Here is a 27391-nt window from a genome sequence, read left to right as displayed (position 1 = left end):
GATAATAACTAATTACTATGACCTAAACTGTGAAAATGTCAAATTCACAGGTTACTTAATAAAACTATGGATATTTTTATTTCATTTGTTAGTAAAGTGATGGTTGCTTAATTTAGTTTTGTAGATACCCTATTTATTTTATTACGGTTTTTAAAGGTATAAAATTACTTGTTTGATTTTGTCACAAAAACTAGAAGTATTCTAAACGTCACATTCAGTGTTTACTTGTTAAAAAGGTGAATATTTTTAAATCATAAACTAAAAATGCAATTTTCCTAAAAACAGTCAATTTTAGAGTGTACATTATCAGACATAATTTTAAGGGATAGAATAGTTTTATAAGATGGTAAAATAATATACTGGATGTTCCATTTGAAAAAATTAAGTTTTTGCTAATTGAAATCTCCTGAGTTAATGCTAATCTAATAAACACTCCGAACCCCAAATAAGTTTAGTTACTTCTCACTAATAACGTTTACTAGGCAGCATTTATAGTGCACTAATTTTCGTGAAATCTTTGGGAAAAGAAAAGATAGGGCTAGATGGTAAACAAATATACATGGTGTCCTATTTAAAAAAACTTTACTTCATGTTGTCACGCTTAGGCTGAACACCCTGTATACCTCAAAATATTTTAGAAATGTGTATCTGTGCAAATAGAACAACTTTTATTTAATTTTTTTTTGTATATTCAAGTTATTGCACTTTTACACACTAATGGGCCAATCCGTATAGCTGATCCAGAAGAAGAATGACGTAGCTGCAAGCATTTTTTAAATGAAAAAAGTCTATAAATAACATAGTAAACAAATCTCTTACAGATGGAAACATTGATGTAACTGTAGTTCCACTCAGAACCTCCGTAGGGTACCTAGGTCATAGTCGTAATATTGGCATTCAATGAAACAGCTTTTTTTATTTAAATGTGTTAGTGAAACGGAACGCAAGCAAATTAGTTTCATTTGAAGTGCGCGTGTGCCGCGTTTGAAGTTCTGGAACTGTCAGGTTGTAACCACGCTTTGCAAATTAAACAAAACCTTTGTGATAATAAAAAGTACGTTTAATTCCATACCACAACTACGCAATATTCTTTTAAAAAAAAATTTTAGTAGTTCACCTTTTCTTTCTTTTTAAGAATTCAGTGGCTTAAATTTCATTAAATCTTTGAAAGATGTTGAAAACCTCAACCTAAAGATGTCAGCACTTATCAATATAAGTTGGGAAATGTATTTACCCATGCACAATCACAAATCTATGAGCTCACATGGAAATGAAAACTGAAAAATGGGCAAGAATAATGTTATTATGGTTTCAGAATTATACAGGATTCGGAGAAAATTGAGAGGTTGATACACTTGTCCGGAAAGGAGTACGAGCACCTTTCATTGGTCTAGAGCCTTTCTATGGTGTAGTGAAATGCTATATAAAAAAGACTTAAGGAAGGAGAAGGAAACTGATAGATATCTTCCAGGCTTAAATCAGACTAAGAAGTTTCGTTGGTACCACTGGATCAAAAATTATTTGGAAAAAGAAGCTATACCCTCCCAATAGCTTCCTTCTAGGCCATTACAGTTTCAGGAACTATATGAAACTGACTAGTGCAGATTCTGTGAAAAAGAGGATATAATTCCAGTTCACCTTGTTCTATAATACCTTCTAGAAAGCATATTAAATGAAGGCTTTGGATAAAAAATATGTAGAAACAAAAATCTAAAATCCTTGAAGCGAACTGAAAAATAGATGTCGAAAACAGCTCTAATAAACCTAAGGGTGGCAGTGCAATATCATCCACAATATAGACATCTAGTTGTTTTTTTGGCTTAACACTAATTTTTTTATTAAGATATTTTTAAATTATTTGGAAACATATATTTTCAATTTTATTTGATTTATCTTGCCTGCTTTCTCAATGTCCTCTTTTCTGATAAAATACTAGGGAATATTTGAAAATGTTTACTTCAACTGAAAATATGTTTTTGCGTTTCAACGATCAACCGAAATTTCAGCTACTTTGTAAAATAACATTTCATGATTGATTCTAGAGCAGGTGAGAAATTTAATGACAAAAATCTGTTGAAAAACAATTTTATTAATAACAATACAGTAACAACATTGCGTATCAAAACTCAAAATAAAAAAATATCACACATCTAAATACGAAATTCAATTATAAATCAAAACAGTACATTTACGAAAAAAGTCTAAAGTTACACTCACAATCACACTGTCCAGTTCTTTGGGTCAGATATGAATAAGCAACCTATGAAAGACCTGAAGGATTAGATAGTGTGAGAAAATTTAGATGAAAATGTTATTCAACAGTTCATCTTTGAGAATGTATCACATTGTAATTTGAAACAATATATCGGCTTGTGCTATATTGTAACTGTGTGTATAATCCTTCTTCTGATTATTCATTATATTTGCGACAAAGAAAACAATTTTCATTATATTTCAACCCCAAGTTGTAAAATAGATCATGCTGGGGAAAATTTAGTTTTAATAGATTTTTATGGTTTAATAGCTAAAAAAATTGTATGGAGGGTCATTCCATATGAAAGCAACACATTAATATAAAAAAAATTATTTGAACCTCTCAGAATCTGATGAAATTTGGTTTGAAGATTGTCCTCATAGAGATTCAGAAAAAAGCATTTTTTTCAAATATCTCAAACAGGTTCAGAATGACGAGTTTGTAAAGTTTCCCAAAATATAACTGACATATTTTGTACTTTTCTCCTAATTGGGCTAGAAAGATGGAAGTAGTCATTATACTCCTTTGTATATGCTCTTTATTTTGATATGCAGCACAATATACTTTGTTATAAATAAATGTCTTAGAAAATTCAAATTCAAAATTTTTGAAAAAATTCCTGTAAATACTTTATATTTCTGGTAAGTGATTCTGAAAATATCTCTAAATGGGAAGCTGATGGGTTCATAGTTAAATAATAATATTTAAAAAGGAAGTTTTATGAAACTATTAGTCTACCTACTACATATTTCTTTACTATTTTACATCAATCATGTAATTAGGAGATTCGAAACTTGATGATTTGTGAAGCTTTTACAACTTCTTCAGATGTTATTACATAATTTCTTCCAGTAGGAGTGATGGAATCAACTTTACAAAGTACATCTGCCCGTGGTATTCACAATATGTTCGGGGGTAAGTCATGCGCTTTTTGAGCAAATCAAAATTTTTTATAACAAAGTATGTGGTGTTGTATATCAAAAGAAAGAGCAACTGAGTAAAGTGACAGCCCTCCTATATATCTAGCTCAATTAGGAGAAAAACTATGGTGATTTCAAAATATGTCGTGGATTTTGGAAAACTTTATATAGTCGTAATATTTAAACCATTTGAGACATTTAGAAAAAAAGTTGGCATTTTTCTTATTCTCTATGAGAACAACCTTCATATCAAATTTCGTAAAATTCTGGGCGAGTCAGGTTTATACCCCGTGTTAATTTGATATAGAATTAATTTGGAGTTTTTCTGTAAAAACATGTAAACAAATACAAAACATTCAATTTACAAAACGTTTTCCGAACAAACAAAAATCTTAAAAATAGAAACAAAAACCTCCTCTTTTCATCGAATCATGAGCTGCAATCGATGTGCTAAAAACATTAAATAGAAAACTAAGAAAAGAAAACTAATAAAAATTAAATAAATTAAACACAAATCATCATAGGCCATAGGTTTTTAAAGACATTATCTGTCGCAAATAATCCATTTAGTTCAAAAAAATATTGTGAAAAAGTTCTCACTTGACGTAAGGTGTCGCAACGTGGACTTCTAAGTTTTTTTTTGGCTTTTCTCAGATTAATTAGGTCAAAACGGACATTTCTATATTATTTAGTATGATAGAAAATGGCTTTTTTAAGTTCAAACCAGATTTTACTAGTATTAGTTGGGTAAAAATTGTCTGTTCTTAGTTTTGACATCGTCAACACAAATTTTAGTTTGGTGGAAAATTAGATTCTCTCATGTAAATCAGGTTTTTTTTAATTAGATGAGTAAAAAATTAATTTTTCAAGTCTAATTTGGTCAAAACTAATTTTTATAATTTCAGTGTCAGGAAAATTTGGTTTTTCTTAGTTTGATTTGGTCAAAACAGAATTTTTTAACTCAAGTCGGATCAAAAATTCGCTTTTCTCATTTTAACTACGTACAAACAGAATTTTAAATTTGGCGGAAATTTTTTTTCTTAATTTATTTCCGTCAACATGTCTAATATTAGTTTAATTTAGTCAAATTCAACTTTTCTAAGTTTAGTTCCGTAAAAACTGAGCTTTTCCTAGTATACTTCTGTCAAAAATTTATTTTTTGAGTTTTAATTTGGTTTAAACAATACTTTGGTGAAAAATTGGCTTGTTTTAGTTAATTTGCTCGAAATATACTTTCTCAAATTACAATTGGCAAAAATTAGCTTTTCTTAATATTTTTTGTCAAATATTAGATTCAATAGTTTAATTTAGTTTGATATAATATAAATATAGTGATATTACCTGGTCTCCTAACATTTTTTTTTTTTGAATTATCCAACAAACTATTCTTCACATTGATTTCCAGTTTTAGGATATTAACATCTAGAATTGTAAAGCCTCAGAATTAAGTGGACCTGTTGTTAAAGAAAGACAATATGATCATGAATCATAAAAATTATAGGAAAAAATGTAAATAGGATGAATATTTAATTTTTTTTGTTGCTAAAACTGTCTTGATTTCAGGTTTCTTCCGATTAAAAATATTTTGATAAAGACCGAAACAGGTCAAAACGTCAATTTTTTACATGTTTTAAAATCTAATTTTTCTTCTGAAGAGACCTAAAATCAAGACAATTTAGTAACAAAAACATATAAAAGGGTCTAAGGTATAAGAAATTGAACAAATTTAGGTGATATTTTATTATATGTGCTCACCTTTAACTTCAACTGATTTCAGACAGTTGAAACATTCCCAATTCTCATTGCGTACATTTTTCTCTGGAATCGTTGATTCATAACAGTTAGGGTGGTAGGCATCACCACATCGTGAGCACATGATTAATTGGCCCTAGATTAGAAACAAATTATAATAGGTAAGTTTGCCACATCAATCTAGTTTCATTAATAATTATATTTTTCTTAACGGATTTGTTGAAAATAAAACTCAAATTTAAAATATGCTTTTACAATAAATTTTCTTATCTGAAACCATAGATATGTATTTACCAAAAATAAATTTCGAAATAATTAATATAAAAATTTAAATGCTTACTGCCTTTGACGTTTGAATACAAATCTCACATGTTTTGCAGTCAGGGCAAAGCCATGTTTTATCCGGATAAGTCCTCACCATAAAATCATCGATGCAACAACTGATGTGAACTAAAAATAATTTAAATTTAAAGAAAAAAGGAATAACGAGAAAAAATACAAGATAGTTGAGAATTTTTTAACACCAAATAATGAAGGAAGTACAAATTAAGATAAATACATTTCCGTTACCACCTACCCCATCTCATATCAATACAATGTAATTAACTAACAGTAGATTATTTACTTAAATCAGGGAGGAAATTTGTAAATTTGATGTGAAAAAGTAATTTTATCAAGTTTTATAATAAATTTTATTATTAACTGTTGAATATTTATCAACGACATTGCTTATGTAGACATCAGCAGAAAAATATGTTTCTTTGTGGACGATACTAGTTTCTATTGGAGCAACCCTGATGTCACGGCACATCTAGTGAGGTAATCACACTTGGTGGTGGTGCGATTCTAATCTTTTGTATGTCAACGTTTCTAAAACTAAAGGTTGTTATATAAAAATACGATCTGCCTGTGTAGTGGCAACATCAGTTTCCAAGGAATTAAACTCATCAACCTCTATAACAGTTTATTAAGCTCTTTTTTAGTTTTTAGTTTTTCAAAGTACAAAAGAGAATAGTACTTCTACTAGAAAGTACTTCTTTAAAGGATTAAAAATTCTGATTATCCCTTCTTTAGTCATATTTGAATCGGTTCTATCTACTTAGGAACACAGAGCATGACCATATTACGTTCAGAATTAGTTGAGGGCTCAATACTATATAATGCGAAAAAATGCAGAATCATTTGTCAATTGAAATCGAATCTATATCATCTTTTCCCGCACTCCGCAAGGATTTAAAGGTATATTTAGTGGAAAGCGCCTTCTATGCTGTAAATAACTCTTATTCTAACACTAATATTTAATTCTAAACATTCTACACACTGATTCCATATTAATATTGATTTTTAATACAAATTATTATATATTTTATGTATATACGTATATTTTATTTTATTATCTGATTTATTCACATCATTGAAGTTTTGTTTTAACAATGTGTACATGTAATGTATATTAGATATAGAACTTTTGACAAAGTAAATTTTGAAAAGTAATATCGTCATTTTTGTATTTTTCCTGTGTATACTTTATATTTAGATTTTATTTTATATGTGTATTCATTTAGTTATTTGTGCATTAGCCTTGTACAAACTTTTGTCTACAAATTATTAACAATTTTTTGACAACAAAGCATTATCCTTCTCTTCTATGGATAAAACAATATCAATAACGTTGACGTAAACCAAATTATTTCAATAGTATATTTTTGCGTAGAAAATTCAAAGAAAACATTCTTTGAAATTATCTCTTCGAATAATAGAAAATTCAACAAAAATAATGTACCTTGTTTTCTTATGGAATGGGGTAGATGGTTACATGAAATTACTTATCCTAGGTTCAGAACAAAACTTATACTCTTCAGATAATTACTAAATGTTTCTATATCTAAATCTTTGATGGTGTAGTCTTCATTAATTATATAGTTCTGCAAACAAGTAACAGGAAAATTTCTTGGTATGCATTTTGATCAACATTATTAGAATATTCAAAAGTATTAACCTTTATTTCTGCATTCCCTACATGGAATCAATTTATCATTGGGCCTTTTATTATTTTCATGACAAATATAACAAATACCATGTTGGCTGGTGTCACCAGTACGGCTTTTTTTAGTAACACTGCCTTCAAGGGAGATATGTCTTTTTTGATAATCATTGGTTGATGAAGCTTTTCTTTTCTTAGAAACATCAATAGATTTATTTCGACTTTTGGTAGGACTACTTGCAACTGGTAGAACACGTTTCTTCTTAGGAATATCATTATCTGATGGATCGTAAATCTTTTTAGGTACCTATAAATTAAATGCAAATTTATGGAGGTATGTCAAAAAGTGAATAAATCGATAAAATAATATAAAATAACTTCATACTTTAACATTGTTTGATACAATTTTTATTGAGTGAAAAAATGCGTAAAATGATACAAAGTCAGTACACTAACCTTTTGTCTGCGGGATGTTCTAATATTAACATTTTGATCTCTTGCAGATCTCAGATCGTTCCCATTTCTGTATTGTTTCATCACTCTTGCTTCTATATCCTTTGACTTCTCTAGAACAATTACCACATCTCGTTTACGAAATTTCTCTTTTTCTTTTACCATTTCTTCTCTATTCAATCGCCCGTACACATATTTCTCATTTACTCTTTTTTCTTTATTGTTTTCCTCTTCTATAATATTTAAAATATCCCCTTGATAAGTATTTTCTTCATCTCTCAAAGTTTCTCTCAGGGATGGATTAATAAGATAATTGCCATGTTCTGTTTTGATCACTTTACCATTATGGACTTCTTTTTCCAATAAAATACCAAGGTATTTTTCAGAATACCCTATACCATCCGTTGCAAGTAGTCTTTTTATTATTTCACTTTCTGGTATACCGACTTCCATATATTCGGGTAATTCTAAAGTTAATTCTTTAAATACATTTATTATAAAATCAAAGAAAGAAAAATTTCTTTCGTTGGATGGCCCAAATAGAAAATTCTCATATACTATTTCTTCTTCATTGTATTCCTCATTTATGAAATTCTCAATATCCACTTCACACGATTCCTCTTTGTTCCTCACAGTTTCTTCTTCATTTGATGGCGCGCAGAGAGAGTTCTTATATACTATTTCTTCTTTCTTCATTTTTTCCTTGTCCTTAACATTCACAACAACCTCTTTAACAGTTTCTTTATTGGATGTGCCAAAGACATGGTTCTCATTTAATATTTCTCTTATATTGTTGCCCTCCACTATAGTATTTACAATATCTTCTTCACAAGATTTCCTTTTGTCTTTTTCAGTTTCTTCTTCATCGAATGATGCTGACAGATAGCTCTCATTCACCATTTCTTCTGGATTTTTTGCCTTCTTCATAACATCTACAATATCCAGTTCGCCAGATTTTTCTCTGTCTCTCACAGTTTTTTCTTCATTCGATAACGCAGAGAGATAGTTCTTGTTCACTATTTCTTCTGTATTTTTTTTCTCCTCTTCAACGTTTACAATATCTTGTTCACAAGATTCATCTCTGTCTATTACAGTTTCTTCTGCATTGGATGGCCCAAAGGAAAAGTTTTCGTTTTCATTTACTAATTCTTTTATACTGTGTTCCTCCTCTATAACATTTTCAATATCACCTTCACAGGTTTTTTCTTGGCCTCTAACAGTTTCTTCATTGGATGAACCAACTAGAGAGTTATCATTTACGCTTTCTTCTTCTATAATATTTTCAATCTTCTCTTCACAAGATTTTTCTTCAGTTGTTATACTGGATGGCGCTAATAAATAATTTTCATTTACTATTTTTTCACAGGAATTTTCTGGTGTTTTTCCTATATTGTTATCCTCCTTTATGAAATTTACAATATCCTTTTCACAAGATGTTTCATTGACAATTACAATTGATGGCTCAATAAGATCATTCTTATGCACTATTTCTTCTTTATCGTTTTTCTCCTCTATAACATTCACTACATCCTCTTGAAAATATGTCTCTTTGTTTATTTGATTTTCATTGGACTGCGCAAAGATATAGTTCTTATATACAATTTGATCTTCAATAGAAGCATCATCTATGAAAATTAAAATATTCTCTTCACAAGATTCATCTTTGTTTATTAATGTTTCTTCTGCATTAGATTGAACAAAGAAGTAGTTCTCATTCACTAATTCTTCTATATTTTTTTTCTTTTCTATAACATTTACAATATCCTTTTCACAAAATTTCTCATCAAATTTTACAGTTTCTACATTGTATGGCACAAAGTGATAGTTTTCATTTACTACTTCCTCTGTATTGCTTTTTTCTTGTATGAAATCCACAATATCCGGTTCACAAGATTCATCTTTGTTTATTTCAGTTTCTTCTGCATTAGATTGAGCAAAGAAATAGTTCTCATTCACTAATTCTTCTATAGTTTTTTTCTTTTCTATAATATTTACAATATCCTTTTCACAAAATTTCTCATCAAATCTTACAGTTTCTACATTGTGTGGCCCAATGTGAGACTTTTCATTTACTACTTCCTCTGTATTGGTTTTATCTTGTATGAAATCCACAATATCCAATTCACAAGATTCCTCTCTGGCTATTTTAGCTCCTTCTGCATTAGGTTGAGCAAAGAAATAGTTCTCATTCACTAATTTTTCTATATTTTTTTCCTTTCCTGCAAATTTCACAACACCATCTTCAAACGATTTCTCATTATCTCTTGCAGTTTCTACATTGGATGGCCCAAAGACAAGGTTTGTATTTACTACTTCTTCTGTATTGTTTTTTTCGTGTAATACATCCACAATGTCAAATTCACAAGATTCAACTCTGTTTATTACAGTTTCTTCTGCATCTGATGGCGCAAAGAAATTGTTCTCATTCACTATTTCTTTTGTATTATTTTTATTTTCTATAACATTTAGAATATCATCTTCAAACGATTTCTCATTTTTTCTCACAATTGCTAAATTACGGGATTTCTCTGTATTTATTACAGTTTCTTCCTCATTGGTTGGCGAAGATATATAGTTCTTAGGGAACTTTTCTTCTGTAATGTAATCATCATCCATGACAATAACAATATTCTCTTCACTTAATTTCTTTTCATTCGTTAAAGTTTCTTGATCGGATGGCACACGAAGATAATTCTCATCTAAGTTTTCTTCTATATTATTTCTTTCTTCTGTCATATTCACAATAACTTCTTCACATGATTTGTCTTCTTTTATAGTTTCTTTCAAATTAGATGGCCCAAAGGTATAACTCTTTTGTTTTTCTACAGTATTTACAATATCCTGTTCAGAAATTTTCTCTTTGTTACTTAAAGTTTCTCCTTTATTGGGTGGCTCAAAAAGATAACTCTTATTTAGTATTTCTCCTTTAATTTGTTCCTTCTCAATAAAATCCAAAATATCTTCTTCTATTTTTCCTGTATTGTTTTCCTCCTCTATAAAATTTACAATATTTTCTTCGCAAGATATTTTTTTCTCCCTTTCCTCTTTAAGGGAGGGCCCATTAAGATAATTACCATTTTCTGTTTTAGTTATTCTTCCATCATCACATTCTGTTTCTAATAAAATATCAACACACTTTTTAAAGTACCCTATACAATCCTTGGCAATTAACCTATTTACTATTTCAATACCTGGTACACCGAATCTCAGGTATTCAGAATTTTCCAATGTTAATTCTTGAATAACATTTGCTAGAAAGTCACAGGTTGGAAGATTTGTTTCATTGGTGTTATGAAATGAATTAGGGTTTTCGTTTTCCAATACAATATCGGTATGATGTCGCTTATTTTTTTTCGGATTATGATAACTTATCACTCCTTTGTAGTCAATTTGAAGTATATAATTATTTGCCACACACCATTCTATATCACAAGTTGCCTCTTCATTATTGATAGAGAACTTGTGCCATAAGTAATCCGAAATTTTTTTTACATCTGGACGTTTATGATGTTCCCGCAAGTGTTTAATTGCTTCTACTATTCTCAGTCTTCTGTCATCTGACGACATTGTGATTGCAAATTGCTTCAAACAACAATAAAAAAATATGAATGATTATACACCTAAAACAGAAATAATGTCTCTGTAAACAGTTTCTTCTTTTGTAGTTACTTCATGTTTCTAAATTCATGCGATAAAATTCAGGAGGTGATTGCTCGTATGAAATTAAGATGGGTCTTTCTCATAACCAAATTTCCTCAGCCCACCCTTTTCCAAGATATCACTCTTAAAAGGTGGTGACTAAAATTGAGTTTTTATTTTTTTCTAAAATTTGAGTTATGTTAGAAACTTGAAATTTTGTAATTTTCGTGCACTCGCAAAGGACTAACTACGGGTATTTTTTCAATATTGCTGTTACATAAGGAAATTAGCAACCCTTATTTTATATCATATCAAAACTTTTTTTTCAGGATGAAGTTTTATTATTAAAATTATATCTTCAAATCATTGTTTTATTTAAAAATAAACACCATAATTTATTGTTTTTTTTAATAAATTGAGTGGAAAACAGTAAAGATGTAAAATGTAACACAATTTTTAATAAATGTTGGAAATACACCTCCAACCTTTGGACGAGTACGGCAATCCTTGATACGTAGGCTACATTCATGTATTTTGGGTAGAGGTGATTATTTCCAGCATTTATTATGAATCATATTACATTTTACATCTTTACTGTTTTCCACTCAATTTATTAAAAAAATCATAAATAAGGGGTTTACTTTTTTATCTGCAGCCATTGGTTTTATTTCATGAAAATTCATCTTGAAAAAAAGTTTGGACTTGAAATAAAGAAAGGGTTGCTAATTTCACCCCCTTATAATGTGACAGGAATATTGGAAAAATACCCGTGATTAGTCCTTTGTGAGTGCACGAAAAATACAGAATTTCAAGTTTCTAGCTCTACAGAAAAAATAAAAACTCAATTTTAGTCACCAACTTTTAAGGGGGATATCTCGGAAAGGAGTGGACTAAGGAAATTTTGTTATAAGAAAGACCCATCTTAACACCATGTCTATTTGAAATTAAACGTAACACAGGACATAATAGTTGAATAAATAAAAAATTGGCAGATTCAAATAGGGAAAGAAAAAAATGATTTCAATGCCAAATGGTATTATCTGAAACACTAGAATTGAGTTCTTTGTAGTGACACCACAAAATCAGTTCGTTATAATATATATTAATAAACAAACAGAAACACTTTTTGATCTCCACCAAATAGATGCATATAACGTGCATAGAGAATCTATTATTTCGAAAATTAGTAGCTGCCCTCAATTGGTTAATGAAGAGGTGTACAAATCATTACATTTCAAGATAAATGTTAAAGTAAGTAAGAGAATAATATATAACAAGGGCTGCGTCAACAAAAATAGCTCTCGAATCCAAGTTGTATATAATTAATTCCATGAAATCATGGAAGCAATGGGCGCCAGTAAAGGGAAATATACAAACACTACTTAAAAAAATTAGGATCTTACCTTTTGTTGAAGTAATTCAAGCTGCTATACACAAAAACACTTATTGAAATATGAAACTTTTCACTGTCAATGTCACTACACCAAGATAACTATATTTTAGTTAATAAGAAAGCTAATAAACAAAATGCAAGAAAATGAAGTAGCCGTTGTAACAATGTTGCCAAGTCAAAGTCGACATGATGAAAGACTACAATTAGAAAACATGAATTGAATCAATCCATAAATAAGATAAAGCATTAAGGTAAAGTATCATAAAAATTGCCAATTAGAAGTTAACAGTCGTTAGAATAAGAATAGGGCGTTGAAAAAACATTTGGAACGATGATGATGACACATTGCATTAAAGAGAAGCTGGCAACGATGCTTCACGTAAGAAGTAAGAAGAAGCCGCTTCAAGCGTCTAATCGATAAATCAATCAATAGAACAAGAAGTGGGGAGAAACTTATTATTTTTAAAGTAAAACTCACAAAATGTTGTATTTTTTTGCAGATTCATATTTATCCAACAAGGCTCTTACTTTTTACTAACTTTTCTATTATCATTGTGTAACATTAAAAGTGTCATTACTTTGAATTTATTAATCTATAAAAATATCCTCAAAGCTTTATTTATATAATGTCTATTTATCCTAAAAATTTTATAATAGTTCTTTTTAGAATAGGAATGGATTCTAAAGTGTATCATATTATGTTGTCTCTTGTTGTACACCTGATGTAATACATGCGTGTTTCCATTTTTCAATTATTTGCTATATAATTTCTTTCAATAGTGACCAGTGGCGCAGTATGGACGGGGCCTGAAAGTTACAACAGCCTCGTAATTGCACTTAAAAGAGGCTTAAATTACCAAATACATGAGTTATTTAACTTGAGATGTACTATTTTGAGTGAAAAAGTATTCGAATTAATTATTAAAACATGGTAAAGTTTAGAAGTGTTGCTTTAAAGGAGCCTTGTCAAGGTCCAATTTGCCTACGTATAGCTGAACCACTAACTACATTGAAGTGGCACCCAAATTGTATAGAGAAAGTTCCAACCCTATTTTTATTTGTCACCTTTCTATTATTTACAGAATTTTGTTAAATATTTAATAGGGATTAGTCGATGTATCATTTGAAATATATAAAATTAATTGTTCCTCCAATATTTTCTTTATTACATTTACATGCATTATGTAGTTTCCACATTTGGTAGTTATTTACTAACACTGAATTATGAGGAGTTTATAAGAATTATGTACCTTTTTTCAATTATTTGGCAAACGATTTTGTTTATGGAGTTGATAATTTGGTTATGTTTATTAGATTATAGGAAAGTGAGTTTATTTAAAAACAGTTTTCTCATAATAATTTCACAAATACGCCTGTGTTCGATGAATTTCAACTACTGAAATGGAAAATTTGGCATAACTGACCCTTACTCTACAATATTACCCTGTATTCATAGGGGATAGGGCCTGTGGTGTCAGTTAATAGTAATAATTTCTTATAATCACTTCTAAGATAGAACTCTGTTATGAAAACAGTTTGGCAAATTTTTAAAAAATAAACTTCACTATTTTAAAGGGTTTTGTTTCCCTTATTATTCAGTCTTACAATAAACTGTACATAATGAAGCATCCTTGTTTTTGGACTATTTTGTATGTATCACCTGTGAAGAAATATTCTCTTTCTTCTTGAGATTTAATAATAGCAAATTGTGGATCATGAAGCAAATCAACTTAACAGGAATTTCATTGCATTTTATTAATTTTAACACTTTTAATGTTCCATTTTATTTGGCATATTAGTTTGAGTAAGTCTATTCTTAGTATACTTTATACTTTACTAAACATGGAAAAATGTCTTGAGACTCACCAAATTTTTCAGCTTTTGACCAAATGAATACTAATTTTTTCCAAATCACAGTATTCGAAATAGTTAACGCATGATTTGTTGATACCGATGTACTGTTTTTTTTTGGAACCGTTGGTGATATACCAACACACTGCTTACTATTACTATACTTACACAATCTCACTATTCACTATCACTACTATAACACAATCACAGTATTTACTATCACTACGCCAACACACAATACCATTTTCTGACCTACGTTTCAGAAACCAATGTCTTTAGAGACTTATTCACCAAAACGCATGTGTCTCAGTGTAAATGTGGTCATCGTATAATAGTATTGAACAGTATGTTCAGTACAATAATTATGTAGTCGTTTTGGTAAAGGCTCTCACAAACCAAAATGTGTCTCATTTGATTACAAGGCTTTCCAGATTTTTTCATGTCAACAAGTCTCCAGAGTACATATACAGTGGAAGAATTCCATATTTCTTGAACAGAGGTTGACATGGCCTGCCGGAGTACCGCGGCATCAATCAGTCTCACTGCAGTTTTCTGTATGCTAATAATAAAAAAAAGTTAAAATAAGTAATTTTTTATACTTTGTTTGAAGATAGGGATTTCAAAATTTTTAGTATTTTTAATGTACATGACTTTGAGAATTTTCTAAACATTTTATAGGATGGATAAAAAATCCAGCCGGATCTAAATTTTTGGTGATTTAAATAGATCTTTCGAATGACTGTTATCATAATATATATAAAAAATATGGATAGCTAGTAACTCACTAGGTAACAGATTTAACATGGGAATAATGTACAGACACATTATAAGAATGGAAAAATGACAGGGGATAAGGAAACTGAATGAGAAAAGGCTACCAAGGAGAGCAAAAAATAGATGGAAAAATTAGATTGTACAAGATATGCAAAGCCTAGTAGTATGTGACTGGAAGAAAAGATCCAAGACAGAAAAAAAAGTGAATAATAATTGACACTGTAAAAAAATATACAACAAACTGTAAATAAATAGTATTGAAATGTGGGCTGACCTTCTACAAATACAAGGACAATACAGCTCAATTTAAGCGGCTACAATTCTAAATAGAACGTACAACCTTATATATATTCAAGAATTGAAAAATAGAGTAGGTTCAGATCATTTTGTTTTATTTAAACAATTTGATACTTTGATAGAAAGACATTTTATAGTAAAGCTTTGACTTACAGAATGGTATAAACCAGCCTGTAATGGTATTAAACCAGTTACTAGCTTAATGGATTGAAGTAAAAGTACAAAAATCAAAATATTCAAATTTATTTTCATTCCACTGAATTTTTTCATAAATAACTATTCCAAGTAACAAGAGAAATTTGTTTACATATTTTGAAAAATTAACAGTCAAATCGTCCAAAAAAACTCTAAATGCATGAATTAATCACTTGGTAGGGATGAATTAACTTATAGTTCTGTAGTAAAAGGTTAAGCGGAATTTTTCAGAGGTATTTCTTCACATTTAGCAATCTCTTTGGAATCATCAATGAAACGGTTGCCTGAAACAAGTGCATAAGTAAATTATTCAGTAACAGTGGTAATAAAATAAAAAACAGTGAATAATTCCATATTTGAGCCTACTTATTTAACTACTTTAAAAAAAGCAACCATCTTTGAAATATTTGGAATACAGTAGAATTAGAGTCAAAATTTATTAAAAAATTATTATATCAATTTTAATTGATAATTCTCAATAATATTTTCATCCAAACTTATGAAAAGGAGAGACAGAAAAACGCCAAAAAACTTTGAAGTGCCATAAATAAATTGAGATAATTATTAAAGAGGGACTCTAGGAATCATATCTTACACACATAAATCGAAGAATAACATTATCTTCAGAATTTATCGCATAGAAATGAGAATTCTGGGAAAAATACAAAAGAAGCTGAGTTAGAAACAATATGAGACAATAATAAAAGTAAATCTGGCAGAATATATTACTATTGCTCCTTTTCATTTACATCAAAACTCAGATTATTGTCACTTATGACGTCATAACTCAGTTCAATGCATGTTCCTTTTGTGTAGCACAAGTGAGACATAACTGAGTTTTTACCAGCAATCTGCATAAGCTTGAGACCGTGTGCTTTAGTAATTTTTATGGACTCAGATTGAAAGTGAGGAGATGACATCACTTTGTCAGATCTTGTCATCAAAATAAGCAAAAAAGTACACAATACTAAATGATTGCAAGCAGTCATTGATGTAAATAATATTATTGTAGTTATGTCGTTTCTTTCACTGCGAGTAACTGAAGGTTGGATCACCAATGGTAATGGTGGATTTTATGTGGTTATTGAGAATATTAATTCACATTACGTGTTTCTTTTACTCACTGAGCAGTGACGTCATTATCTGAGTAAGATACTCACATAACTGAGTGTCTCAGTTTGAATGTACATGGAAAGCAGCTTATATAATAAACATAATTAGGAACAAGATAACTAAATTGATTGAATCAAAAAAAGCAGTAAAATGTTTAATTTGTTAGACTTGATTAAAACAAAGAGTAATAATATCTGAATATTGAAGTAATAAACCAATCATATTTTTACTTACACTTTGTATAGACTAAGTCTGTTGAATAGTTGCTCAATATTCACTTCATTTTGTGAATAACTGGAGGATATGATGATTTCTGTTTCTTTGGCTGATACAATATGTTGACTTTGTACTTGTTATTGCTTTGAAAACAATTCCATAGCAGTATCTAAAACAAAAACATTTTTAGTAACTTCATTAATAATCGATTAGTAGTTTCGGCCAACAGATTTTATGTATAAGACACTATTTTCATAAAACAGGACATCTGGGCCAAGTGTTCTTCTTAGAGCTCTAATAATTCGTTAAGGTAAAAAGAACTCAAGCTCACTGATCGGTTTAGATCGAACACACTGTTTGCTAAACTAAACTGTCTGGTTCCCAACTGAATTAGCGAACTATAAAAGATTCAGAGGATCAGTCAGTGCAACTGTAACTCCAGTTACGAAAAAGATATAACAAATTCAATACTGTTAGGAAGCCTACAATATGAAAATCTCCAGCCGTCGACCACCTTTACTTTCTAGTAAGAACCTGCAAGAAATATCAACTTCATTAGGACCTACCATCCCTTAAAATTCTAAGGAAAAAACTTGCTGGCTATAAAAATGGAAAAATTATAGGGAAGAAATAAAAAAATAGGCAGGAGATAACCCTATTTCCGTATGTTCAACAATTATCTGAATATCCTATATATTGGAGTATGAAGCAATTTCAATTTCAAAATAAAGTTATTCCCAGGAGAAAAAATGGTTTACTTCCTTATGTTCTGGCCGAGGAGGAGGCGGAATGACATTTCTCGTTAAAAACATATTTCATTTTCTTCAGGAAGTACAGTTCCTAAAAATGAGAAAATTTTGAAAAACCCAACAGAAAATTTTATGACACCTCACTCTCCGACATTCAATATAGTCTGTAACGTATACTTTACTAATTACCAGCAGAGAAAGGCTTCATTTTAATCAATAAGCAAAATATAATTACTTCATTGCATATAGGAAATGATAAAAAAATAAGTATCTAATTTATTTAAATAAAAAATATTACTACAAAAAAAGACAATTTGGTCAATCAAATGCTTGTAAGATGGTGTAACTGTGAGAATTGATGAATTGAATGGAATAATGAAAGAGTCTAAAATCAATAACGAAAATAAAAATATTAAAAATTCTAGATTTTTCATAGTAAAATAAATTATGGCAATATTGCATGAGGAGGTGCATATAAAAGCATTTTACAATTACTACAAAATCTCCAAAACAAAATACTAAAAATAATAAGTAAAAAGTATTTTCCACAAAAGAAACCAAAAATATTATAATTATATATATATATATATATATATATATATATATATATATATATATATATATATACATAAATGTGGACAAGCATGGTTAAGAGAGTCTTGCCTTGCTTGTCTCCAGACTGACAAACTCGTTTTCCTCTGTTGGATTACTTTGTGATTTGTATTACTTTGTAATGTAATGTACTGTTACTCTGGTAAATAAATAAATAAATGTAGTGGTAGTAAACAGTGCATTCAAAACAGCAAATTTGGATGGCAATGATTGATAGTTGAAACATGTATGTATTTAATAACAAGCAAAGAGGTCTAAACTTACATTGTGATTGGGATTCATTTTATCAGAACTCATCATCTAAAGGTGGAATAATATTTCCTTTCATAAATTGCATATGAATTTCTGTATCCCTGTGTCCTATGTTCAATTTGCTGATTATATCTTGTTTTTTTTTTAAATTCTTGAACCTGACTTGGATACCTTCCTGATATTGGATTGTCTTTGACTCTTCTCTGAAAAAATTAGATATTTGAATCAGTGAAGTCCAAATTTTTGAATAAATAAAATAAAAATGTTACTATTTTTGGTATTGTTTTGCCAAATATAAAATTCAAAAGCAAGCTCTTATATATGATTATATATTTTTGGTCTGTATCCTCAAAGCATTGAATAAATTCTGCTTTTATTGAGTTGACAAAGACTTTATCTCGTTATGAGATTGTTCTAAACTGTCAAGTGCCTTATAACAGTTTATTTACTGTTGGAAAATTCTATTCATTACATAGTTGAATTCATGTAGAGTTGTCTTTTCCTACAAATAATCAATAATGCTAATGAATAATATACTTTACCTTTTTTCTTTACAGCATTTTTTAAAAATCGTTTTCCTCTGTTCCTGAACTTGGGACTATCTCTTGTATATCATAGTTTTTTCTTTAATCACCACAAGATTTTTATCTCTAATACCGGTGTTTGTACGCCTTTTCCCCTGAAGATTCATTTCCATTTCACAAGTAGTTTTCTTTTCCAGACACCTTAGACTTGTTTCAAATGCCTCTATACCAATTGTAGTATTCATAGTGTCACAGTTGTAAGACTCTTCAATGGTGTTCACAGTAAATAAAAAATATTATCTGATACTATGGTGATAAATAGAGCAAATTTGTGGAAGAAAGCTGTTGAATAAACATTTTTCCCATATAATATGAATAAAATAAAGTATGTTTCAATTTGTTCAATGATACTCACAGTTCAACTTAATGGAGCTGCTGAAATTCTTTCCCTAAGTGGTGGTATTGTGGAATCTTTTTGATAGTACAGCTGTGAAAACAATAACATCTTGAAAGAATATGTTGTTATAACATGGCAATTATGCTTACTTAGGTTAATTTGATGGATTTTCAATTGTTACCATTTTCTAGATATACTTTTCATGTTGTACTAGAAGAATCTATGTACTGTTCTTATGATGGCCCTGAAAAAATTCCAAATTTTATAAAGGGTCAACAAACAAATGTAATGTAGACTCATTTAGGGAGACAATATATGTTTATAGAATAACATAATTGAATATGAATAGAACACTATAATTAAAGATTAAGGCAGAAACAGACAAACCAATAGCATTTATGATAGGAAAGTATTTGAGCTCACTAAACAAATAGAACATGAAGAGAGAACAAACGGAGTAAGAGTACACATCAACAAACTTATGTGTCGTAGATGGAATAATGTAACATGTTAACAAATTCAATGAAACGATTAATAAGCTTGTTTAACTATTTATCACTACAAAACATTAAGGATTATCCTTAGCATACTACTAAACACAAATAAATAAAAACAAAGTCTGAACACTGAGGAACTATGAAACTATAAAATATTATTAAACTTATTTATTAGGAACAACACATTCATGCAGTAATGGTAAAGCTAGGAGGTCCCTCGAATTCTCTAAGAGTAAGAAAGCAGTTCATACGTGTTTATGAAATGTTTTTGAAAATTTTTTAAAATAGAGCTTTTATTCAAATTATTATTTATTCATTCCTGTAATCTATTCTTTAAAAGAACATGTGTATTAGCCGCCTTTAAGGGTATTAAAGCCAATAAGTTCCCAGACTACTTTTTAATCTTGAAAAACTAGCTTTGTAGACATTATGTAGTTGATCTTCATTTGAAGTGAACATGAACATCTGCTCCCTACTAGATCAAAGCATTCAGCCTTTAAAATGCTTAATGTACTTTATAGTTTTTAATAACAAAGCTGTACTATTTTGTGTAACGATTACAGACTACATAAGTGCACAGTGAAAATATTGTCTTGATAATTATGGATAGTTTTCTTCAGTGTATTAATATAAGTTATACTTACTGAAAATACTTACTAATTTGTGTTGGCAATAATTATATCAACACAATCCCATTGACTATAAGTTCTATCTATGGTTGAATAAAGAACATATTATGGAATTATTTCTCGGAGAAATAATCTTTGTCATGCGCATAGGAGAAATTTTCTCCTATGCGCATGACAAAGATTTTATTACTATTGCCATCTAGCATAGTTTAAGGTACTACTTTTCCTGAAATGTTACAGAAAACTTTTTTTTTGAAATAATATATATATTGATTACAACATTTATTATTAAAATTTTGTTTTTTCTCTGAATTTTAAGTTTGTTTATTTATGCAATACGAATATACGCTATAATAAATGAGGTGCAATTAGAATTATTGCAAAAGTTTCATTACTTGAAACTGAAAAAATACTTCTTTGAAGTTTTCCGCTAAAAATGTATTAATTATTTTCTTTCTAATACAGTAACAAATAGTTAAAATCATTGCAGTGTTCAATTTTAACCTTTATAATATTGATCAAAGAATTATTTTTCTTAATGGTTATGCAACCCAAAACCATACTAAGTTAAGTTTTGCCTGCTACTTCTTTTAGTGTTTGCATAGATTGCACTCATAGTTTGTTGCTTTTGTAATTTTTTGGTTTTTATCCGAAAAATAATGCGAAACTAACTGGAAATATCATGAATGAAATGACTATCAAATATTTCAAAGGTATCCTTGTGTAAAAATAACTTCAGAAGATCAAGTCAATTTAGGATCCTTTCATAACTACAAAGGTAAACAAAGTAAACTGTTCAGAATGATTTAGAGATTTCCCTCTCATTTAATTCATAATAATAATAATAAGTATACTTGCTAAAAAATGGATAAAATCTATATATAATTGTTTTAAGGCAATATTCGACAGAAAATATGACATTAAACCTGAGAAGAATACTTTACACACACTCATATATTTATAATGTAATCCATTAATTTTGTGCCTCTCAAATTAGTAAGCAAAAGAAAAAACTCAAAATAACAGAAAAATGATTCCGATACCTTTTTTGTGTTAATTTTATCCAAATTAATAATTGGAGCATCCGCAGTATTTTCAAGCAGTTTATCAATTTTTTCTTATATTTCAGATACCTGCTTAATCAGTTATTTTTCACACTCCACTGTTAGGAAATCTTTCAATATCTATCTTATTTTAAAAGTAGTTTAGTTTAGTAGTTTACTTCTTACTATTCAAATCATCTACTTCATCTCAGCTGAAAAATTAAGGTATATCCTTTAAGGTATAGCTTTTTTTATATTTAATATAATTTCGCTTAATCCAAGAAATAATTGCATCTGCTTTCCCTCAGCTAGCCTTGTAATGTATCTCCACTTCTTTCGGTCCCTTGCTTTTTCTCTCCAGCTCTGGATGTTTTTTGTTTTAAGGTCTTCCTCCACTACTTTCCTCTAACGTTTTTTTGGTCTGCCTCTTTTCCTATTACCCTCTGGTATCTTCTATACAATTTGTTTCAAGAGTTCGTCTTTGTCCATTTGTTCAAAGATACCTAGCCTGTACAGCTGTTACTTTTGGCAATACTTAGTTCGATTTTCTCTTTTTCTTGGCATTTATTATCTAGTAGTACAACCAAATACATGAAATTTTCTACTTCTTCTAATTCTGTTAATGTCCCATCATGTTTATGTACTTTGAAATTGTTTTTTGTCTTGCTTCCACATTTATTCTTCATGTCCATAAACTTCGTATTGTCATTATTGAAGTGTAGGCCTATCTCTGCTGGTGTTATTAGTTGTTTTGTTGTTTCTTCAGGCTTTCTTCTGTTTCTTGCTATCAACGTCTCATTATCAGCATAAGCTAAGCATTGATGACTTTTATTAAATATCATACCCTTTCTGTTGACACTGGTTCTTTTTATTATGCCTTCCAAAGCTAGATTGAATAGTACCGTTGATAGGGGATCAAATGAAATATGATTTGTCAATAACTTGCAAGATACCACTCTTCATAGTTCTATAATATCGTTATTTTATTTATTGTACTTTGATTTTTTTACATGTGATTGAAATGGAACGTGTTCGATTTCCTTATTCTCTAGATTGTACCATATAGTTTTTCAAATTAATTAGCAATCATACTTGCTCATCATTATTCTACACCTTCCAATACATTTTATAGGAAACTTATGATCAAACTCACACCGAATGGATAGATAATGGTATACGAGGGCACTGTTACATTAAATAAACAGGAATTTGCACTATCTAGTAACTGATTTTAAGCTGGTATAACCATTTTCTGCTACTGTTTTATTGCATATTTACTGATAATATATTTCTACACATTTAAGTACTTGGTTTTATTATATGTGATATGGATTTATTGTAGAATTATAACGTTATATCTTTCAAAACAACATTTATCATTCAAAGTTTGATTCTGTAGTTTTTTTTGGAGGAAAAATATTTATAATAAACTTACCACAACCATGCATTTTTATGCCATTTTCATTCATTCATATTTACACTCATTTATATTCTATAAAATGAACAACGGTATATCTTTTAGGAATGATAGTAAAACTCCATATTTCAACACACCCTACAATACATTTTAATTCAAATAACAAAAATAGTAGTTCTTAAAAGTTTCAGCTCTAATTGATTATTGTATTTGTATAGCTTTATAATTATACAAAGAAGTAAACATGTTACAGTTAGTTATAATTTTTGCCCTGTAAAACATAAAATCTACTGCTAGTGACAATGGAAGTCCATGATAGTATAGAGAAATTAGATGTTTTTTACATTAGAAATAAAATTAAACTAATTTCAAAATGTTAAGTTTGATGATCTGTTAAAATATTCCATATGAATTCAATTTTTTATGTAATTTTGTTAAACAAGATATCTTCTGTTAAAGTTTCTAAATAAAATTAATGATCCCTTATTGTCTATGTTGAGAAAACAGAATAAAATATAACATTTAGAAATGTTTGGTTTTATTATTCAAAATAAATATTGTATATATAATATAAATATAATACATAAAGTAAATATAATATCCAGATAAGTTCTGGTGATGGCAAACAATCCCAAAAAGCTCAATTGATTATAATATATAATTATATATAATATAATTATTGGACTGTCATTGTGGATATTTTTGCTTATACATTATAGATGAATGTGGCACATTTTTGTTGCTTGAGGGGATGTTCTGGTTATTGTTGGAGCCTAAAAAATAAAAGCAAAAAATATATAAAATTTACTTATTTCCTCCTGACACAAATACATGGAGGTCTCGAACAATTTGGAACTATATTTTATACATATTTAAATATAAAATTATGAAAAAATATTTTATTAGCAACTTAAGAGTTAAAATTATAGATATATGAAAAAATGACAAGATTATATTGAACTTACTCACCTTTTACATTTTCTGTTTCAAAATCCTTTGTACCTATAGCTTTATGAATTACTGTAATGCCAGTACCTATACTTCGTGTTTTCTTTTTGTTGGAAGCTTTTTTAGACTTTTTCTGTTTAGCTAAGTTTTTTTCTTGTACAGTTGGTCCTATCCATGGTGGTATTTTAATCCAGTCATCAAAAATAACTTCGAACACATGTCTGTTTGATGGAGCAACATATTTCATCAAAAATACTTTATGCTTTTGAATCGTAGCTTCAATGACACGTTTCCTTTGCAAATCTCTATCAACGACACTGATTTTTGTACTTGTTTTCTGACTGGTTTGCTTGTTAGTGGGTTGTTTCATACTAAAAGAATAAATACTAATGTGGTGTCACTATCCCTAAATTTTTATTCTATTCTGCACAAAATTCATTTATTGACTTGTAATTTCACACAAAGTATAAAAAAACACAGTTAATGATGATCGAATTGATCAAATTTTAAAATAAAATAAGGTTATATCTAAAACTTGTGGTCATCAAAATAAATCCTATATGTCGGGGGAAACATTATATTTAGAATTATTTATTGCAGTAATAAAACGACAGAAAGTACTTACCTGGTAGTAAATTTTATAAATTCAAAGCGAGTTTGTTAAATACACGGGAAATTTTGAGATATCAAACTAATGTGACATTTGACAAATTTGTAATTAAACAATTTTGTTTACTATTGCAGTAGCGGAACTAGGAGGAGTAACAGGGTTCAAGTCACTCCCTCACGATTTTTTTTTTCATGTCAACGCGAGATACAAATGAATATAAAAATCTTTATAACTAACCAAAGTACTTGTATTGTGTAACTGAAACAATAATTTTTTATGTTTAATCATCTTTTACATAAAAATATATTTACTATAATAAGATACCCTACTGTAACAAACTATTTTGTTTTCAAGGCTTCCAATATAGACAAATATATTATGTAGTATAGTGGTACATTAATACTGGATTCTATTTGATTGAAGAAAAACCTTATTATGTGTATCATTTTATAAGCTGATAGTACGTTCAAAAATAAGAATAATTTTCATGTATGTTTGTATATGAAGGGTCCAGGAGAAAAACGGCAGTAGTCCATTTTTATACGAAACTCCGCACACAGTATTATTTTATGCCATTTTGTGGTTACTATCAGATAATGAAATCGTTAAATGGTAAAAACCGCTTGAGTCGGCGCGTGTATTGAAAAACGGCTCAGTCCATGTCTACGTTTACGTCTACGGTTACGCATCAAATGCGTACATTTTGGCATTATTATTAGCTAGGCTAGTTTATATGGTATAGTATTTACAGTTTTTTACACAATGGATAGTGACTATTCAGGGTCAAATGAAAATGAAGCCGGTCCATCAAACAGAAAAAGGAAGAAACGCAAAAAACAGGTAGAGGGCGAGATGTAATGAAAATTTTGCGTGCCACTACCCATAAACAATAACCAACAACTTACCTTACTGATCTAATCAGTTACTTTTTTTTGTTCTAGGTAACACTGACAAACAAAACTCTTACCTTGGTGGTCTCATCACTGTTTTTCCTGTTATGCGTAGGCGTCCTCGGGAAAATGAAGCTGAATCAAGGCTTAATAATGTCTCATTTAGTTATCGTGTCCGACTGATTGAAGATGGAATAACTCGCGATGTTCCAGTATGTATGAAGGGTTTTTTTATCTTTACATGGAATCAGAGGGCGTCGAGCTAGATACGTAAGGGAGTCGTTGCTTTTAACTGGGAAAGCACCTGTCGATATGCGTGGAAAACAAAACACACGACCTCACAGACTTTTAGAGGACACAAAACAGAAAGTGATTGAGTTCATCAGGATTGAAAATCTCATTATTCCTTGCCATGCCCAAACATCACTACCAATGATGTTTACTATAAACGTCAACTAAATTTCATTAGTTTCATTATTCACATTTTGTCAAATTCAAGATCCGTATTTTACACCTACGATGAATCTGTTCCTAAGAAAGGAGCTAACGAAGTCTGTTCTATGCTGTATCACTTTTTTTATAAGATCCTGTACATGGAAGTAAAAGAACTAGCAATTTTTTGTGATTCAAGCTCAGGACAAACTAAAAACTTTACGGTTATTCGATTCCTGCATTACTTGGTTACCAAAAAAACCGTTTTGATACTGTGAAAGTAATATTTCCGATCCGAGGGTATTCATACCTCGAGTGCGATCTAGACATGAGTCTTGTAAACCAAAAAGCTTACACTGAGGTACCAGATGACTGGAGAGACGAATTAAGAAATTGCCGTGTGAAACCTACACCATTTGAGGTCATTGATTGTGGCAAAAATTTTGATTATCAAAATGGGGGTACATTTTTTTCGTCGCTTTATCCAACAAAGTGCCCCTTCCAGACTCGGTCTATCAGGATGCTGAAGTTTTCTCATGAGAATTTCCGCTTAGTTTTCCACAAATGCGCTTATACGGGCTCATATAGTAGCTCTAAGTTCGACCAGAAACCGCTTAAGAAGAGCCTAAGAAAGAAACAAGAAGGAAACCAGGAAACGGGAGAGAAAACGCTGAGAAAACTTTATCAGGGTCCCATCCCTGTTAAAATGCCCAAATGGAAGGATTTGCAACATTTGACGTCATTCCTTGATAGAGCAGAAGCCAGGTTGTTTTATCAACAATTACTATTTGCTGAACAACCTCAAGAACAGATCGATGACGAGTTTGTGGATGACCCACCAACAGATTAGTTTGATGCTGGGGAAAAGTGGCATGAGTCCAGAATAAAACTTTTTTCTTTTCTGTTACGTCACTAGTTTTGAAATAATGTTTATTTTTTTTTTTCATTTTTTTGTAATAATAAACACATTATTTACCAAACATATTTTTTGCGCCTTTTTTTTCTTAAATTTTACCTTCTAACGAGTTAACAAATCCATATTTTCGATATTCTCCAAATTCGTCCGGATGGACTGTCGCCGTTTTTACCCTGTGCCCTTCATATACTGAGGTTTCAAATTTAATTAGTGGTAAAGGAAGTCCAATGGTGCCATTCTCACATTTAATTGTACACCATAAGTATAACCATAGATAATATGAAATGAAATTTCATTGAAATACGAGATACGTCTAATATATTTTTATTTTTGGTTTCTTTCCTAAATAAGGACTAATAATTCCTCAAGGGAGAAAACGACTATTGTTGTGACTATATACAGCGACGAGTATTAGATTACATCTCCGAAAAACGGTTTTTCTTTTGCAGAACGCCAGATATTGTTTCTAAATTATTAAAATCGAGATGTCTTCTATATATAAAAGTTGGACGTGCTTCGTAAATCTATCACATTTTATTCCATAAACTGATGGGTCCATTATGTACGATTTTATCCATATATTATTGTGTATAGTGCTTTCCAGTTCAGAGATATGAAGTCATCGTTGTCATTT

The 27391-nt window shown here is 29.7% G+C and overlaps 1 protein-coding gene across 1 annotated transcript; it reads right to left on the bottom strand.

Annotated features, from left to right (window-relative positions):
- Positions 1-23482: 23482 nt before the first annotated feature.
- LOC130901397 (uncharacterized) lies at positions 23483-24633 on the bottom strand. Its single transcript, XM_057812793.1, has 3 exons — positions 24535-24633; positions 23931-24280; positions 23483-23734 (listed from the first exon to the last, which is right to left on the bottom strand). The coding sequence occupies exons 2-3, from the start codon at positions 24277-24279 to the stop codon at positions 23649-23651; spliced, it is 435 nt and encodes a 144-aa protein (XP_057668776.1). The 5' UTR covers position 24280; positions 24535-24633; the 3' UTR covers positions 23483-23648.
- Positions 24634-27391: the final 2758 nt, after the last annotated feature.

Source organism: Diorhabda carinulata, chromosome 1 (genome assembly GCF_026250575.1).
Source record: "Diorhabda carinulata isolate Delta chromosome 1, icDioCari1.1, whole genome shotgun sequence".
NCBI lineage: Eukaryota > Metazoa > Arthropoda > Insecta > Coleoptera > Chrysomelidae > Diorhabda > Diorhabda carinulata.
This window is presented reverse-complemented; position numbering and strand designations above follow the sequence as displayed.